This window comes from Pseudopipra pipra, chromosome 14 (assembly GCF_036250125.1).
Source record: "Pseudopipra pipra isolate bDixPip1 chromosome 14, bDixPip1.hap1, whole genome shotgun sequence".
Lineage (NCBI taxonomy): Eukaryota > Metazoa > Chordata > Aves > Passeriformes > Pipridae > Pseudopipra > Pseudopipra pipra.
This window is the reverse complement of record NC_087562.1, coordinates 1720747-1739247: the sequence shown is the minus strand read 5'-3', so window position 1 is coordinate 1739247 and position 18501 is coordinate 1720747. Positions and strand designations below refer to the sequence as shown.

The 18501-nt window shown below is 54.0% G+C and overlaps 2 protein-coding genes across 2 annotated transcripts in view; one reads left to right on the top strand and one right to left on the bottom strand.

The window, feature by feature from the left end:
* Positions 1 to 18501, bottom strand: part of IL34 (interleukin 34) — a 127292-nt gene that overhangs the window by 66415 nt on the left and 42376 nt on the right. The gene's annotated exons all lie outside the window — the stretch shown is intronic.
* VAC14 (VAC14 component of PIKFYVE complex) overlaps positions 1 to 18501 on the top strand; it is a 55846-nt gene that overhangs the window by 26287 nt on the left and 11058 nt on the right. Inside the window, exons 13-14 of the mRNA XM_064670704.1 lie at positions 235 to 388; positions 8770 to 8902. Coding sequence (XP_064526774.1) covers positions 235 to 388; positions 8770 to 8902 — 287 coding nt within the window. The remainder of the gene's footprint in view (positions 1 to 234; positions 389 to 8769; positions 8903 to 18501) is intronic.

The following is an 18501-nucleotide window of genomic DNA, read 5'->3' as shown; positions in this document are numbered from 1 at the left end:
GAAACGTGGGGAGTTTTCCCCTTTCCTCTTTGCTGCCCTATCCCCTCTGCAAGAATTTGTAATTTCCACATGGAGCCTTACAGGTAGCTCTCTTTTCCCTACACCTTTCTTGATGTGCTGGGACGTGGTGTTTGCTACCCATCTCACCCTCTCTGGCCCTGGATTTGGAAAGGAAAGCTCCCTGTACCATCTGCCCTTGCATGTGCTCACTCTGCACCATCCCTGTCTCTGCAGGTTATCCTGAAGGACCTGGAGCTGTTGGCTGAAATTGCTTCTTCCCCAGCGGGACAGACGGAGGAGGGTCACGGTCCCTCGGATGGCTCCGACGTGCGACCCGGCCCAGCAGAGCTTCACGTCCCAGCCAGGGCTGGCCAGCTGAGCTCCTCTAGTGAGTGCCCCTGTGCCACAGCTCTGTGCCTCCCCACTCCAGGGCTCTCTCGATGTTCCATGGCACCGGTCAGGTTTGCTCAGGCAGAAGGGGAAGCTTCTCTTACAGTAAGAAATCAATATCTTCATCCCCACCCGGTACAGCCTGGGAACGGAGCCTGCCGTGGCACAGACCAGGGCACTGCTTTTATTTTTATTGCTCTTCCCTCTAGTTCTTGCTTTGGGGATTTAGGGCTTGGTTTAGCAGCAGGATGCTGCAGAGGCCAGTGTGGAGGGAGGTCATTATTGTCCTATTTTTTACGAGACCTTGGGTGCCAGCCTCTTCTTTCCTTGTAAAAACCCTCAGCGCCCTAGAATCAGTGTGGGATGGGATGCTGGCTGCAAACCCAGGTCTCCAAAACATCCATAGATCTGCAGAGGGATCCCTGAGGGGTCTATTCCTGTGATGTTGCCTGTTGAAGGCTGCCCTCGTTGGCTGTGAGCTGCTGTGCTGCTCTGAGTGCCTGGCAGAACCTCAGGAGAGAGATGAAGAGGGACGATCCTATTTTCTGGGGACTTGGGGCATAAAAAACCAAACCTTTCATTCATTAGCCCAGCACATGGGGAAATTTTTTCCACCTTCCCTTGGCTGTGGCTCATCCTTCACAGTTCCTTGGCTGCTCCTTCCCCGCCTCTGCTGCTATTTAAGGGCCTCCCTGTTGTAGTCCCCAGGCCAGGTCGTCCCAGCCAAAAGCACGTTTCATGTGAGCTTTGGATTGCAACCCGAGCCCGGAGCCAAGCCTGCCTCTCCCTGCACAGGATGCAGCCACAGGGCCTTGCAAAATCACCACTGGAGAGGGAGGCTTTGCTTTCCCATCCCCAGGCTTTGTTTTCTCTGAAGATCCTGGATCGTTCACCCCTCCCTGGTCTTAGGAATGTTTGCGCCAGCAACCGGCTCAGGTTTTGGGTTGCTCAGGGTGGGATTTTTTTTTTTTTTTGTGGATCTACTTGTTTCCTGCTGGCAGCTTTATCTCTGCGGTGGAGAGGTGGGGGCTGCAGTGGTGGTGACCTCCCCAAGCCCTCTGCAAGTCTCATCCATCCTCCCACTGTCAGAAGTGAGACCGCCAGGGTGGAGCGGCTCCTGTGGCGCTGGCCAGGCAGCTGAGGAGCTGCAGTTCAGCTCACACTGATGGTTGTCTGAGGTTTCCTTCCTTCTGGATGATCTAAAAATAGCAGGCTGGATGGCGTGGATCCTAACGACTGCCGTGGCCCTTGTTAGCTCTCTGGAAGAGCAACTTGGCTTCGCTTATTCAAGTGTAACCTTTAAAAATAGTCTGACTCTGCCCTCCTGGAGTAGATCTGCTGCAGCCGGAGCTCCTGTTGCCCCAGCATGGGATAACTTGCCCCCATAAGGGTCCTAATGGGCTCTGGCTTCCTCACCTATTTTCCTCTCCCCTGTAATGTAACAGAAAATTGTTTCTTAAGAATTTATTTCGGGCTGAGCTTTGCAGGGTCGTTGGCTTTTACCCAAAGGCAGATGTTTTTGGGGAGGGGAAAGAGGAGCTGGGTTGTTGGCCTCGGACGTTTGTTATGGCCCCAGTCCCGTCTGGCTCTGACCACCCAAGGCTGAACCTGGATGGGCTGCCGGGGAGTTCCCCCAGGGAAATTGAGGGGTCACAGCTGGGCCAGGACTTTCCTGGATTACACTTGGAAAAGCAGAGGCTCCTGGAAAATACTCCGTTTGTCAGAAGGTTGTTTTGGAGCAGGAGGGTGACCGGCGGAAATCCCCGTGTCTGTGCTTGGTCCTGGGGTGGTGATGCACAGTGAGAGCAAGTGAGCTGAAACTGCCCTTCCCAGGCAAAAATCACAAGGTGCTGAAACCAAAGAGAGGGTGTAGCCCTTCTCTGGAGTCACTGTTTCTGTACTGGGATGTATGGGAGGGTTCCCTAGGGTGCCTTGATTCAGAGAGTACCGAGGAGGAGTGCTTTTTGGGGGTGCCCAGCAACAGGACAAGGAGCAGTGGCCATAAACTAAAACACAGGAAGTTCCACCTCAACACGAGGAAGAGCTTCTTTACATTGAGGGTGGCAGAGCACTGGAACAGTCTGCCCAGGGAGGTCATGGAGTGTCTCTCTCTGGAGGCATTCAAAACCCACCTGGTTCCTGTGTCACCTGCTCTAGGTGACCCTGCCTTGGCAGGGCGTTTGGACTGGATGAGTTCCAGAGGTCTGTTCCAACCCTCAGAATTCTGTGATTCTGTGATTCTGTTTTGGCAATAGGATGGATGCTACTGCACCATCAGAGTGGGGGGCTGCAGGGCACCAGCACTCATCCCCATGGTTCAGTCTTTCTGTTCCCTTCATCCACGTTAGACCAAGATGCCACTGAAGCCAGCAGTGGGAGGAGAGCTGCTGAGCCATCTTGGCTTCCATCCTCTCCTACCCCTGAGGCCCTTCCAAGCATGCAGTTGGTGGCTTTGCAGGTAAACGAGCAAGGTCACCCTTTGAAATCCTTGGGCTCACAGCAGGTTTCCATGCTGCAGTGTCCATCTTGGCTCTTCAGGCTTTGCCACCCAAGCAGTAAGGGCAGGAGTGGAGGTGGAAGGGGCCAGTGCCCCCAAGGTCTTCCCCCCGCTTCCTCTCTCTCCCTTTTTTCCCTCAGGATGTGTTTATGCAGTTGTTTCCCTGCCATTGAGTTCGGTTTCCTTCAGATGCTGGTTGATTAGTCAGGAAAGCCGTGTCCCACTTCCGCAGCCCGTTCCCAGCTCCAGTTTTTATTTAGCCGCTTTGTTCTCCCGTTACGTAAGGTCAGCTGCCCTCGACGCCTTCTCCAAACACTGTGAGCTGGGGCCAGCCCGGCTCAGCACTGGGGGACTTCCAGCATCCCCTCCCAACCTGCTCCAGCTGCCCTGAGAGAGGCTCTCCTTGTGCCCACTTTTTCAGGGAGAAGGGCTGCAGGGCTGTGCCCAACAGCTCCCCAGTCTGTGGGGTGATGGTGCAAATGATCTGATCTGGTCTGTACGATGGGAATCCAGCTACCTGCTTTGCTTTGGGAGTGTTTTGCCAACCTTGTGGAAGTTGAGACAAGTAGCAGATGACCCAAGAGTGGTGAAAACAAACTAGCAGCCCATTGCTGCCTGTTCCTGCTTACAGGTTATCCTCCATATGCCTCACCTTTCCGTGCAGGAGCCTCAGCCTGCTCTAAGCTCACCACCAAGCTTAACCTTTCCTGGCTTGCAGCTCTGCTGGGCACTTTGTTCTCCTGTACACTGGCTGAGCTACACACCTGCTGCATTTTTGCTTATCGATTTACCTTAGCAAAGAAAAACAAGGCAGTCGGGGAGCACTAACCTTCCTGGGAAAGTCATCAGGGTTATCATTGCCTGCTGCCTTCCTCCAAGGTGGCCACGAGCACAGACCCTGGTTCAAGTGTAGGAGGATCCAGGAGGCAGAAAAGGCCTCGTTTGGCATCAAAATATGTGCCCTGAGCCATTTGGGAAACCCTCTTCTGGTGAGGTGCCAAAGCATCGGGAATTGCAAACCTGTGGCTCTTCAGCCAGGTCAGAAGGGGAGAAGCATCCACGTGTGACTAGGCAAAAGCAGGTGGGCACAGCCTGTGGCCGTGCAATCCACAGTTTTGCTGGGTTCGTTTCCTCAGCAGCATCCTGTGCTCTGGAGAGGGGAGAGCGGAGATTTTCCAGAGCCCAGCTGAGCTGCCGACACGTTCACATCTGTTTCCAGCTACGCCCTGCGCCGGCTTTTTGGGAGGAGGAGGAGGAGGGGAGGATTTGCCTTTTTTACGGCTCTATTTTTATCCTGCTCCGCGAGAGGCTTCGCCGCTCCGTGTTTGCGAAAGCTGAAATTCAAAACATCCTGGGGAAGGGCTGCCGGGGGGGAGACGCTGCGCAGATTCCCACGTCGCTGCCCGGGGGTTTCACCGAGCACCATCTGGCAGTGCCACCTCCCACGCCGCTGGCACTCCAGCGGGCTGGAGGCTCACGGACCAGCTCCGGCTGCCACCGGGTTTATCCCTGTTGCTCCCAGAGGAGCCAAGGGAGATCATTCTCCGGGCTGAGCTGGAAACATGATGCCTCGGGGGAAGCGCCGGGGCGGGAAGGATGCTTGGCCTCGCCAGCTCTTAGCTTACCCTCCCTATATCCGAGCTGAAATTGCTTCAATTAGAGATTGCGGTAAATCATTTTAGCTAAACCACCGCAAATACCCTTGTGGATGCTCTTTAACCAGCTTACCCAGCTTTAGCTCGCTTCGGAAAGGAATCAATTCTGCTCCAATCTTATTTCAATTTGGTTTCAGTGGAGTTAAGCAAGTCCACACCGGTTTTAATTAAGACTGGTTTGAAACCAATTATAGTAAATTAATAGAAGTTGTGTTTTATGCCAGGCTGAAGTTCCGCACTTCGTGGCCGAGATAGGAAAATCCAAGTTCTTGTCAGAGTCTGCCAGTCTCACCCGGAGCAGTCTGGGGACACTTTGGGCACTGCAGGTCTTGACACAGCTCAGCCCATCAAGCAGCCAGACGGCCTGAATGTTCCAGGCTGATGTACAATATATATTTATAAGGGCCTTAATATAGATCCCTAATTGCCTGTCTGGGTTGATTTATAGCGAGGCCACGCAAGCGATGGGAACGGTTTGAACCACTGGTGAGTGCTCGGAAATGCACGGGAGGGTTTGACGGGCGTTTGCTCCGCTCACCCCAGGGCTGGGGGAACACATTCTGGTGTTGGCCTAGGTGATCCAAGCAGCCCACTCGTGTCCCTGGCTCTGTCTCAGGCTGTGAAGGGAATCCAGGGAAAGCCTGGCATTCTGGGCTGTAGGAGGGTGCTGTAGTCATGGATAGGACAAAGAGTACTGGGATTAAATTGACAGGATTTATTTAGCTTAGATATTAGGAAGAAATTCTTTGTTGTGAGGGTGGTGAGGCCCTGGCACAGGTTGCCCAGAGGAGCTGTGGCTGCCCCATCCCTGGAAGTGTTCAAGGCCAGGTTGGATGGGGCTCTGAGCAACCTGGTCTAGCGGAAGGTGTCCCTGCCTGTGACAGGGGGTTTGGAACTAGATGGGCATTAGGGTCCCTTCTGTGATTCGATGATAAGGGCCCAGGCTGGTGTGGACTCACTGCGGCCTCATCTTGTTTCACTGCTCTGATGTTCCTCTGAGCCCAAAATTCCCATTTGTTCCTATTCTTGTGGATGTCCGGGCTGAGTTTCCTCATTCCTCTGAGCAGGGATCTTTCTTCTTCCAGCTCCCTCCTCCATGCCAGATTAAAAAAAAAAAAAAAAAGGCAGCAGAGCTGTGATGTGCCACCAGCCCCAGCTACGTTAGCAGCCGATCTGGCAGGTTACGGATCTGCAAAGTCTTGCTTCGGGGAAAGGGGGAGAGGTGCAAGCTTCAATTAATTATGCCACAGTTTTCTTAACACTTCTTTCTGCTTGTTTCTCGTGTTTCGTAGAAGCACTTGACAGGCTGCTCCTACGGTTCTGTCGAGCCGGGAGCGCCGCGGTGCTGAGCTGTAACCCGCAGGGCGGCGAGCTGAGCTCAGGGCTACGCCAGGAAGGGTCACACCACGGCAAACAAGGTGCCAGCCGCTTCCTAGACATCCTGTGAACAGAGCTAACGGGAAGTTTGGAGGACTGGGAGGCTTTGGAAGAGAGAACTACTTTGCTTGCTTGGAAGAAGTATTGCCTGTTTAAACTCCAGCTGAGATCTGGTTGAGTCTTTTGCAGCCTGGGAGCCTCCCACACGCTGGTTTCTCTGGCATGGTGTGCCGTGGTGGAAGCCTTCCTTAGGGACATGCAGGCAGAGCTGCTGGGCGCCAGGTGGGTAAGGGATGGAGAAATGATCCCTCTGGAGTTTTGTCTCGACGCTCCCAGAGGCAAAGGATGGTGAAGAAGCTCCCTGTGGTAGGCAGACTGTCACATTACGCTTTCCTCTCCTAAGAAAAACAGGGTAGACTTGTTCTCATGGTCTCTGTGTCCCAGTCCCTCCTTGCTCCCAAGATCCCTGACCCACTGCCCAGCTTACTCTAGGCTAGGCAGAAAGGCTGGAAGTTCGGGAGCCAGTTGGTGGAAGAAAACAGCAGGACTGAAAGTCCTGCAGACTGGAGCTGGGATCTGATCTCCAAGGAGATTCTGACTTTTGGATGCTCAGCTGACCCAACCTCCTGGTGGAGATGCAGGAGATGCTGTAAATACCACCTCAGATCATGGATCTGAGGGTGCTTCTGGGTGGTCAGTCTTGAACCACATTCCCAGCCACACGGCTCCTGGGCTTTGCTTGTGCACAGCAGAAGTGCTGGACCTTTCAGGGAGGAGAAGAATTGCTGCCTTCTCCTGTTTTTCCTTTGGGATGTGTTTTTGGGTATGTGGTGTTTGGGCTGGAAGGCATGTGAGGCAGCAGTGAGGTACAAAACTGGCTTTGCCATGTGGAGGGAGCACTGAACAGGAGCTGCTCCCAGTGCTTCTGCCAAAAGGGACTTGCCCTGGTAGCAGTGCCATCCATGGTGCTGTGGGGCTCAGAGAGACTATTTCTGGGGTCTTGAGAAGGAAGAAACTGCAAGATAAGACCTTCCCCCGGACAAGCTACAGCACTGGGGCATTGCTAGCTGGTGGGAATGAAAGTGATGTCCTGCCTGCTGCTGGCTCTTGTGTTGCAGCACAGCCAGGTTTGGATGTCTTCGGCATTGCTAAGAAAACAGGCAAAACCACCACTTTTTAAGCTGTGAAAGCCACTTTATATCTGCTCTTCACCTCCCTTCCCAGCAGAAAGCAAGCCAGGCTCTGCTGGGAGGTTTGAGGCTGGGCTGTGGGCTGGTGCAGTGGGAAGGCAGAGCCTTCCCATGTCACCTCCAGACCGTGTCCCTTCTCTCTTTTGAGCAGTGCTGAGCAGCTGGAGCTCAGGACATGTGGGGCAGGACACGTGGGGCACGGCTGTATTTTCTCACCGGGTTCTCCCTGCCTTTGAACAAACACACCTTTGTTTTGGAGCCCATCGGCTCAGCTGGATCCTTTTTTTTTTTTTTTTCCCCCCCAGATCATCTTCCCCACAGCTGAGGGGAAATGTGATGCAATGGCAAACACTTGTGCTCGGGGAGGTGCCTGCCTCAAAGCCGGGTTTGGGGTTTCAGATAACTAAGGGGTGGGTGAACACACAGCTCCAGTGTGGAGAGGACACCAGATTTTGGTGAGGATGACTTCGTATTTCATTTTCCTTTTTCTTTGGCTCTGTGTGTTCTCTTAGATGCTAAATCCAAACCTGGGGAAGCTGCCCTGCCTGTATCTCTGCATATCTTTGGGAGAAGCAGGGTGGAAAACAGCCCAGTGGCTTTTCCATCAGCTTTCCTGGGCTTTGGCAGCTTAATTGCATCTTTAATTGGCTGCTCCATGCTCTGCTGAGTGTCCATAGAAGCAGACAACATCCATAAATCAAACTGTTCAGGCTTCCATCGGTTATCTGATGAAAGTACTGGGGAGGGGAATAACCATGGGGTGCTCATGTGTGCTGACTTCCCTCCCTACTGCAGTTAGACATGGTCTTTCCAAGGGAGGAATTCAGGGAGAGAGCTCCCCTTGTTGCAAAGTTGCCTTTGAAATGCTCTCTCCAAACATTTGCTTTGAGCGCCGTCCTGCTAAATAAACCACCTCCCCTGGGGTTTCACTGTGGGAAAAGCAATCTTTACCTGCCAGCTCCCTGCTCTTGTGGGTTGGAAGGGATATTTCCCTGAGCTGGGAGCTGCCCCTTTGTCTGCCCACCCTGCAAACAGACCAGTACAGTCCTTAAGCCTGGAGCTCTGCTGTGGTTTGAGCAGTACTTTATGCCAGCCCCGGGGCACGTTGTATGTGACACTGTTGCACCAAGTGGCTCCTGCTCAGGGAAAATCACGTCACTGAGTGTAAAGTGGTGGCCGTGCTGTGACCCAGGGCTGAATGTGCATGTCTGCCACGCTGGGTTTGGGGTATCTGTGGCCTGTGGGGTTGGATTACAGGCACTTCAGCTCACCAGCAATCTGGTTGTTTTGGGATGAGTGTACATGCCATATCCGAGGAGATGGGGTTGCCTCAATGTAGAGGCTCAGATACCCCTTTTCCTACCAGCTACTAAAGCTGAACATCTCTGGGATGAACTCCCAAAAAGCCCACTTCACCCCTAGGTGCTTCTTCCAGGACTGGTATTGCCCTGGGATGCTTTCCCCTGGGCTGGAGAGAGCTGCAACAGGGCTGGCTGTGCTTGGACCTGCCAGATACAGTTATACAAGGCTTGGAAATATTTTTGTGCCCCAGCCCTTCTCTGCTGAGTGCTGTGACCATGTTTTGGGTGTCTGCTCTCTGATCCAGGCTTTGGCAGGAGGGCCCTGGCTGCTCTAATTTGTTCTCCCCTTGCCTCCCCAGGTATGAAGGGCTTGGAGTGCTCACCCTCCACCCCCACCATGAACTCCTACTTCTACAAGTTCATGATCAACCTGCTCAAGCGCTTCAGCAGCGAACGGAAACTCCTGGAGACCAGAGGAGCCTTCATCATCAGGTCAGAGCACTCCACCAGCCTCACCAAAGCCCCTGAGCACCCCTGGGATGGGTGGGACGGGGATGACAGGGTCAAGCAGCCCAAGCACCAGTGGCTCCCTTGGAGCCAGAACCGTTTCCTCAAGCCTCCCTTGCTCTCCAGCAAACGGTTTTGGAGCAAATGGGATTTGCCTTTCACATGTCAAGGCACCATATTTCTCTCTCCCATCCCCAGAGGCAAAGTGGCTCCTTATTAAACAGTGTTGTCAGAGCCTGTTTCATTAAGAAACAGCTAGACCAGCCAGAGCATAAAGACAGGTTTGCACTCAGATGCCAAGCCAAGTGAATCCCTGCACCCGGCTCAGCGAGGTGCCCATCCAAGGCCATGTGTTTCGATGCATGGAGATGTGGAGGCTGGAGAGCCAAGAGTTGTGGAGGCCCAAGGGTTGTGGAGGCTGGAGAGCCAAATGCTGTGAAGGCTGGAATGCCAAGCAGCTGGCAGGGAGTTGTGTTTAGTGCAATGACATCTGAGGCAAGGGGTACCAGTTCCTCAGCTCGCTGGGAAATAACAGGGTTAACGGTGGAGGCAAGGTGGAGAAATCAGTAAGGAGGTTGGTGGAAGGAGCTGGCAGGAGCCTAGGTTTTCCTCCCTTGCTTTCATGGATGTGGCATCAAAATGAGCAGGGGGAGAGCATGAGATACAAGCCATGCTCTTGTGGGAGAAGAGAACTGCCTCTCCAAAGGCAGAGGGGTGTGTCAGGTACTGATAAGGGGGTCTCATCACTCAGTGGAAATGGGAAAACACAGCACACAGAGCTCCCAAAATCTGCAAAGCGGAGCTGGGTGTCAAGTTGTACTTGCTTGGGCAGTAGTTTGTGCCCAAGTCTTTGGGCAGCCTGAGAGCACACCAAGAAGTTACTGAATACATCCCAGAAACAATATCTCACTTGCAGTGTCCCCTCTCCTCTCCCTGGTCAGCACAGTCCCTGGGATGAGCCACCCTTGGAAGGGAAGTGGCCCCATGCCATGTTAGGGGAGCAGGGTGACTACAGCAGCAGTGAGCCTGGGCAGGGTCCCATTTGAAAGCTCTCCTGTACCACAGCCACCCTAAATTTTCCCCCCAGCTGTGGCAGGGTGAGCCCTGGCTGGCAGGCCCAGCTTTCCCAGCAGCCAGCCAGCGGTGCGGTGGGACTGGTTCGCAGCAGCTCAGCAAGCCGAGGCTTCTTACGGTGACTCATGCCCCAAAAAATCTGGTAAAGCCAAAAAAAAAAAAAAAAAAAAGAAAACCCTAAAAAAATAGATGACTCTGTTCTTTGTCGTGTTGTGGCTCACACGGGATAGATGCGGGTCTGGAGCCGAAGTGGTGATTTTGGGAAGGGTGAGCCGTGCCCTCGGGTACCAGCGATTAACTCTGAGACCCGCTGATGGCGGTTGAAGGACTGATGTAAACATCAGCATCTCTGCTGCCTCCAGAAAAAGCAAGATGAGAATAGAGGAGGAAAACTTTTACAGGACTACTCTCTGGCAAAGATCGATCTCTTGCCGGAGAGACTTGGGGAACGTGGGAGCCTCGTGGAGCTATTTTTAGGCGCTTTTCAAATCGAAGCCGTATGTGTGTTCCCACGTTACATCCCTCCCCTGTCCACAAGCCAGCTCAGCTGTTTTGCACAGTGGGGTGGGAAGCCAGCCTCATGTTTGACTTGAGAGATGCTGCTGATGTTTCATCCTGGGCTGGAGGGCACAGAGATGCTTGAGAGACCGGGATAGTGTTTGCTGAAGCACGGTCCTTTCCCACCTCTGGCACAATCTCTTCGCTCTCTTCATACCATTGTCTTCCCCTCCCCTTGGGGACCACTGCTGCCTCTTTCTGCTGACAGCAGACCTGGGAACAGTGAAGCAGAGAAGGAAAAAGACCTGTTAAGTTTAGGCAGTGATTTCCAGATGAAGGATTAGTGCTCACAGGAAAGAGAAACTGGGGACAGGGGGTTTATTCAAGCAGAGCGCAGCAGTTCTGCCCATCATGTTGCCAGTGGGCAAGTTCAAAGGTTCGTGAGGTCAGGTGGGGGCTCTGTGGTTAAAGGTAGTTTATTTCTAATCCAATTCAAGTTTGTTCATGCCTGGTTGCTGACTCTGAAAGGACTTTAGTCTCTGCTGGTATGTCCTTGGGGTCTTGGAGACAGAGTGCTTGAGGATTGGAGTGGGATTTGAGAGGTGATCCAAGAGATGGATTAGTCTGCTGCCTTCCCCAGTGGGATCCAGTGCAACATAACTACATCAAACCATGGTGTGATGCCTCATCCATGCCACAGGGTTTAGGATTAGGATCCCCTCAGCCCAAGGGGATCTCACAGAGGGAGAGCCTACCATCATGGTAGAGCCCATATGCTGGGCTGAGCCCCAGCAGGAGGAGGATGAAGGGGAAACATCCAGGAGAAGGCTCTTCAAAGCCATTTAGATGCCTTGTGAATGCAAGGGACCCTCTTTGTGAAGGGATGTGCTAAGGGGACTCCAGTGGTAGGAATCCCCCAAGTCTCAGGCTCTCCCGCCCCTCTCCCCTTGAGGGAAGAGGGAAACCTGCTCTCATGATCTCTTCCAAATGATTTTTTTTTTTGGGGCTTGGCATCAGTTTTCTGCATGACAGCTGACAGGGTTCCTTTGGGGGTCTGTCTCTCTCACTGTCACTTGTGACTTTTTTTAGGCTGGAAGCCAGTAAAATTATTCTGCCTTCAAAACTCAGAATTCTGAGTGCTGCCTTCTCTTCTTGAGCCAGCCATGTTCGCACTGAAAGGTTGCTCCCAAAGTGTTGTCAGAGGCAGGAGCATCAGTGTTACCTCCCACCTTGATAAGCAGATCTGGGACCTTCCACCCTCCTCTCTAATTGCCCTGGCTGGCACGTGGCCGTCCTGGATTCAGCAGAGCCCCAAAGCAAGAAGCAAACACTCCCATTCAGCTGCTGGCCTCCCGACGATGGCTTGGGGCAGCAGAAAAATGCGGAGGAGCTTCCAAGGCATCACATGGCTCCTTGGAGCAGCACAGCCGTCCTCTGGGCAGGAACCCTGTGGAGGGGAAAGCTGCTTGGCCGGTCAGAAGGCAGGCAGTGGAGCAGCACCGAGCTTTGCAGCTCACACTGAGATTTACAGGCTGGATTTAATGCCTGTTTGTGGGTACCGGCGCTATGGGAGGGGGATTAAGTGAGAGGTTAAGCCCTACCCCATGGACATCAGTGTTGCTGCTCAGAGGATAGGGCTGGCTGGCCTTGGAAGGTGCTGTGTCTCTCCTCTTGTCCCTCCCCATGGCTGTTTGTGCAGTCCCCATGCTGTCCCCAGGGTCAGTCTGAGCTCCAGGAGCTGGTTCAGCTCACTAAGCCGAGCCTAGCACCAAAGCAGCCGGCTGTTTGCTGCTCTTTGAGATTGAGCAGCAAAGGGATTCATGGCTGATATACTTTGCCACAGCAAATGAACCCTCCGGGGTATGGGATGTGCTTGAGTGGCTGGAGACATCCCCATGCATGTCGTGTGTGGATGCTTTGAAGTGCAGAGCTTAACTTTTAAGCCCAGTGAGGCTGTTTTCTCTCGGAGCAGTGGCACCCTGGGGCACAAGAGGATGCCTGAGTCAGCACTTTGCTCCCCAGGCAGGGGCCTGTGCACAGGGGTTGTCTCAGCTTGTTTTATAGAGCTGTTAAACAAACCTCCACACTGCCTGGCACCTTCTCACGGGGTGTTTTCTGAGGTTAAACTGCTTGGAAGGGACCCTGGCGTGACTTTGCAGCCACCTCCTGTGCAATGCTTGTGGGGGTTGTCCGTTCAAGTGGGGATCATCCTTGGCTTTTGAGGGGATACTTGAACCCTGGTGGGGGTGTCCAGGAGGGCTGACTGATTCTCCATCTACTCTGGAAGACATAGGCTGGAGCAGATAAGGTTGTTCAGCCAATTTATGGCATTAGCTGGAGAGCTGGAAAATCCCAAGTCTCGTGATGGGGCCGCGGGTTTATGGTTCCAGCAGACGGGAAAAGTTCACCTGGCTGGAAATTCTGCCTGTTCCTTGAGGTCTCAAAGTCCTGCTGGGATGAGGCCAGGGGAGAGCTGGGTAGCAAAGAGGACAGAGCTGAGGACAAACGCTGGCAGGTCACGCTGGGTGCACGAAGGGCTGTATGTTGATACCCTTCGTGCTGCAGTGGCTGGTCCCCTCTTTTTGGGCATGACAGGGCTTTGCTGCCTCTGAGAGTCTGAGGCTGACTGTGTGACACCTATTTTTCTCCACAGAAAGTAGGGGAAAAGAAGCAAAGTGAGTTTGAACCTGCTAACCAGGATGAGGAATCAGAGAGGAGGGGAGCAGAGGGCCAGCGTGTCCTGTGGAGCACAGACATTCATCCGATGCTCTTGGCAGGCCAGCAGTGAGGTGCATGTTAAATCACTTTTTACTCGGTCTGCCTGGCATTCCCAGGGCTGTGCTCTCCATCTGGGAGAGTGGGAAGGGAAGGGGAAGCCTGCCAGCATCCCAGTGAGGAGGGCTGTGTGGAGGGAGTGGGATGGGGGTTTAGCCGCAGATTTGGATAGTAAGGGATGTATTGGGGATCCTGTACAGAGCCAGTGGGTGTCTGCTTTGGTGGTGAGGAGATACTGCAGTCCCAGGATGCCACCATACTGCAGTGAGCCAGTGTCCACCCACGCCACCCTGGTTCCTACCCCATCCCTAACCTCATCCTTTCCTCCTGCTTTGCTGTCCCCACTGCCCAGCCTCTCACTGGGGGAGGCTCAGGAACTGGTGCTGACCAAAACCCTCCTCTTCTCCCAGGCCTGGATGGTCTTGAGCTCCTCTGGATGCACATTTTGCTAGGCCAAACATCCCAGCACCTCCTGATGAGCTGGAAGTGCCCAGTACTGGGATGCACGATCCTCTCCTGCTCCTCCTTCCTTTGGGTGTGCTGATGCTGCTGTGCCCCCTCCAGTTCCCACTGCCAAACCCATGCCCTGAAAATCCCTCTGCAAGTGAATCAGGGCTGGAGGGGGGACACGTGTCACCTCTTCCTCTCTCCCACCCTCTGTGCCACTGCATTGCAGAACAAAACCTGCGTTTGTTTTTGCGGGAACCGTTTGGCTTGTGCTCAGCGAAGTGCAGGGGAAAAAAAGAAGGGGGGGAAAAAAACGGAGCCTCTTTGATAAACTGTGATATGAACTCGGGTAAAATCCAAACAGCTGTGAGTGCTACAAGGGAAGCTTCTGTGTCAGGAGGCAGCGAGCCTGCGAAAATCCACTGCTCTGCCTGCCAGGATGCTCGCTGGCCGCCTGCCCTTCGGCTCTAATGAACTGTGCGCTCGCCATCCCCCTCCTCGTGCCTCGCCGACAGGAGGAACCGGAGAAAGCCTTTTAGTTGGGTTATTTTTTGTCCATTTGCAAAGCAGAAAGAGGGGCTCCCTCCTGCCCAAGGCCCCGGCCAGGCATGGGGTGGTGGAGCAGGGTGGTTGAGCATCCCCGGTTCTGCAGAGGTCAGTGGGCTTCTCCTTGCTTATCTCCAGCCCTTCCTTCTGCACCCCCCCTTTGACTCTCCCTGCTCCCCAGAATCTCCTCTCCCCAGCTTGCCATGCCTGGAGTTCTGGAGCAGTGCTGTAGTGGTGTGGTGGCAACCAGGCTCTGCTTTCCTGCATCTCCCTCTGCCCCAGCCATGCACAGTGAATGCCCTCCGGGCTCCTCTCAGGCTCTAATGGGAATTTGGGGTGGAAGCCAGCAACCCCACTGTACCTCTAAAAACCCCTAGCTCTCCAGTTACCTCTTACATCATGCAGTGGGCTCCACAAGCCCACAGGAACGTGCCTATTGAGGTTTTAGTTCACCGAGGCTCTGGGGCATCGTTCTGGGCTCTCCAATACCCTCCCAGCCCCACGGAGCAGGAGCTGCAGGGAAAACCCAGTTTTCCCGAGGCTAGAGGTTGGATCTAGGGTTGCAACACACCAGCAGTCACCAGCAGCGTGACCTTCACAGTGAAGGAGCCTGGTTGCTCTGCCTAAGGATTATCCCTGCTGGGAGAGCAGGAGCTGGGCCAGCCCTGGCCAGCTCCCTCCTAGGGCAAGACCCCCAGGGAAAGACAGGAGATGCCTCCACTGGGCTGGGCCAGGGGGACTGGGGTACACAGGCCCTGGAAATGAGTTCACTGTCCTAACCCACCAAAGCTGCACCAAGACCAGACGTACTCGGAGCTGCCTGGAAGGATTTGATGGGTTTTCCTGTAGAAAAATGGGAACCACATGTGAGCGGCAGCGCCAGAGTGGGCTGGGACTAATTTGGGTCAGTGAGAGGGTGGAGGGGAGGAAGGGGAAGTGTGCGTAGGGGAAGAAAATCCTCCCAAAATGGCCAAGTTCCTTCAAAGGGCAGGTCCCCAGGCAGCGATATTTGCTCCCTCCCAGCACTTTCCCCAGGATCTCAGCAGGAATGCTGTGGAAAAGCAGGCTGTGGAAGGGGGAGCTGGGAGAAGGTGGGCTGGGCAGTGGGGAGAGAAGCCCACAGCTCCCCTGCTTGCTGGCCATTGCATCATACAGAGCAGCATTTCAGCACAAGCAGCTTCCAAGGTGTCTCCCAAATTTTCCTTGCCTGGCTGATGGGGTGAGGACCTTCATCATGGGGAAGCAGAGGTCAGTGCAGACAAGGGGCTGGTTTTGGCTGCTGAATTAACCTGTCTGATCCCATCAGCTGAGGCTTGAGTGTTCTGATGGTGTTTCCCTTTCTGACTCTGCAACTGTGACAGTTCAATTTATTCATCTTTGTGGAGGGAAGAGCCAGGAAATCAGGCTGAAAAATGGCATTTGCCCCCCACCTCTCTTCTGGGGCATCTTGCTCAGCATTGTCTTCAAGGCACAGGGCACTCAGTTAAAAACCAGGAAAGCTCACCTCAGCCAGTAGGTCTGGCTGGGCATGCTGCTCCCAGGGTGGGATATCCTGGGACAAGATACATCTGGATGGGACATTTATAACTCCCCACTGAAAGCATAGAGCTGTGCAAAGGCCACCTTGGTTGGAGCACCTTCCATTTAGTGCTTCCCTTCAGTGCATGAGCTGCTCTCTGTGCTCTGCTGCACCTGGAGCTGGTCATCTTGTAGCACTGGGGTTCTTGGGGGCCTGGCAGGGCAGGGAGCATCTATCTGCTCTCCTCTCATGCATCTATGGGCCTTGGAGGGTTTGAGGGAGCAGGGCTCCTCGGGCTGCATCTCTCCTTGGGATCCCTCCAGGGATCCTGGCCTGGAAGACAGGGCAGGCATCGTGATCCTGCTGTGATCTGAAAGGCAGTGAGAGGCAGCGGGTGTGGAGGCAAGCCCAGCACTAGAGCTGAAATAACATCTGGAATGTCTAAACCATGGCACAAGTGGGGTATTTTTTCAGCTGACACTCGAGCAGGGAGTGCAGCAGGGCTCACTGAATTACTCACAGGCACCTCCTTCCTGAGCTCTAGGATGTGCTCGAGTTGTTGGTAGAAGAGACAAGGCAGCTTCACCTCCCACCCCAGGGCATGCTCACCCCTGAGCCATGGGACACTGCTACCTCCTTCCAGTCCCTTTTTCCTTTCCTTCTGGAAAGCTTCACGCTCGAACACACACTGTGTTCCTGCCATGCTCTATCCCTCTGCTTTCAGAAGTCTAGAGATGCCCAGCAGGACCATCTTCCCCCAGACTTGCCTTCCCTACAGGGGGATCCAAAGGCTCATCCACCTCTAGGACAGCAGCCTGCTCCTTGGCTATACTTCTAGGAACAGAAGCACTTTTATTTCTTCATCTTAAAGCAAAGTGATGTGGAAGGGTAAGCGCAGGGACTACGCCTCCCTTCTCTCTACAAGCTGTGCACACCCTGAACAGGATCAGCCTCTCCCAGCTCCTGTTGCCACAGCTCTGCACCCGCTCCTTTAACCTATTTTATTTGCAGTGAAGAGAAATTATAGGGGGAGAAATAAGGCGCTTGTCAGTTTTCTTGAAAATTAGGCCACAGCTGTCAGCCTGAAAGGGAAGGGACGTCTCAGAGGAAGGATCTGCTGCTGCTCCACGCGTCTCCCCCACTCCTCAGCCAGCCTCTACCCTTCCTCCTCTTCCACACAGAGGATGCCTGCCTGAAAACATAACTGCCCACTGTAAGTGCCCCTCTGGGGTCAGGCTCTGGAGGGCTCACTTGTCCATGAATCGTTCCTCTCAGCTGGAGTGGTGGGCTGGAGCCAGGCACGTGCTGTAACGCTGTTGCCCATCTTCCTGCCTGGGGCTTGAAGCCCCAAGAGCCCGGGGCAAGACTTGCTTTTTCTGTCCATTTTGCCATCAAGTCGTTGGCAAGTTTAAAAGCTGGAGAAGAAATGCTTCAAGGAGGGTTATTTTTTGCTTTCCTGGAGGGTTTGGAAGGGGTAGGTTTCCTGTTTTCCACATGAGCCTCCTGTAGATGCTCAGATGTTCCTACAGCGTTTTGTGAGCTCTGCAGGTCATCAGTGGCTCATCAGTGCAGGTCATCAAGGCCAGGTTGGATGGGGCTTGGAGCAGTCTGGTCTAGTGGAGGGTGTCCCTGCCCATGGCAAGGGATTTGGAATGAGATGGTCTTTAAGGTCCCTTCCAACAGAAACCATTCCAGAATTCTGTGGGCAGGATAGCTTCATCCATAAGTCACCATAAAGTTTTCTCAAGGAAACTCATGGGACACACCAGCATGGGCAGCTGGAGGCTGGTGCTGGTGGTCTGTCTAGTGGGCTTCACCTTGGAGGAGCTGTCACATTGATCTGTGTTGTGTCTGAGAGTTGGGCCATGCCTTGGGCCGAGAGGACCATTAAGTTTTCAGATTTAGTTGTCTTCCAGCTTCTGGCCCTTCCCAAAGGATATTGGTGGTTGATCCTCTTCTGTGCTGAAGATGATCAGAAGAAGAAACTTCTTCTGAAGAAAGTCTTCCTTCTCCTTGCTACGGCCCTGTTTCCCTCTCGTGTTTGGTGTGGAGCTGGGGGCATTTCACTGATCACGTGAGTGTCCGGAGGTGTTGGATATCTGCTTGGATAACTGAAGGTGACCTCTCTGAAGGGGGCTGTGTCCAAGGTGGGAACCAGGCTGGGTTCATCACGAGTCAAGGTGGATGTGCCCAGGTTTGGGCTGGACTGTCAGCTTTGGTGGGCGAGTGGGCAGTGGGGAGGCCATCCCGGCAGCCTGGTGTGCCGAGGGGAGCACCGGGAGGAGCAGAAGCCGCGGGCTGAGGCTCTGCAGGACCGTGGTGCTGTTTCACCAGTTGAAGCTGGTCTGAAATACTGATGTGCATTTGTTCTGTGCTGCTCTCAGGCACTGGTTGCTCTGGGGATCCCCAGGGATCCCGGGGGAGCGTCCAGCTCCGCGCTGGCACCACGGCAGTTCTCGTGCTGAGGCTTCTGCCGGGCAGACGCTCCGGGGGAGGGTTCTCTTGTTTGCAGTGAAACACTCTGCACCTTTCCCTTTTCAAGCGAAGGCATTGCAGGGCTCGTCTCTCCAGCTTTCCAAGATCCACGTCTCCTCCCAGAATCCACACATCTCCTTCCCAGATCCACACATCTCCTCCCAGGGTCTGCACGTCTCTGGTCTGTAGCTTTCACAGAGTTTCCCCCAGGGAGCTTGATAATCATTCCAAGGAGCCAGAGCTGATGAGG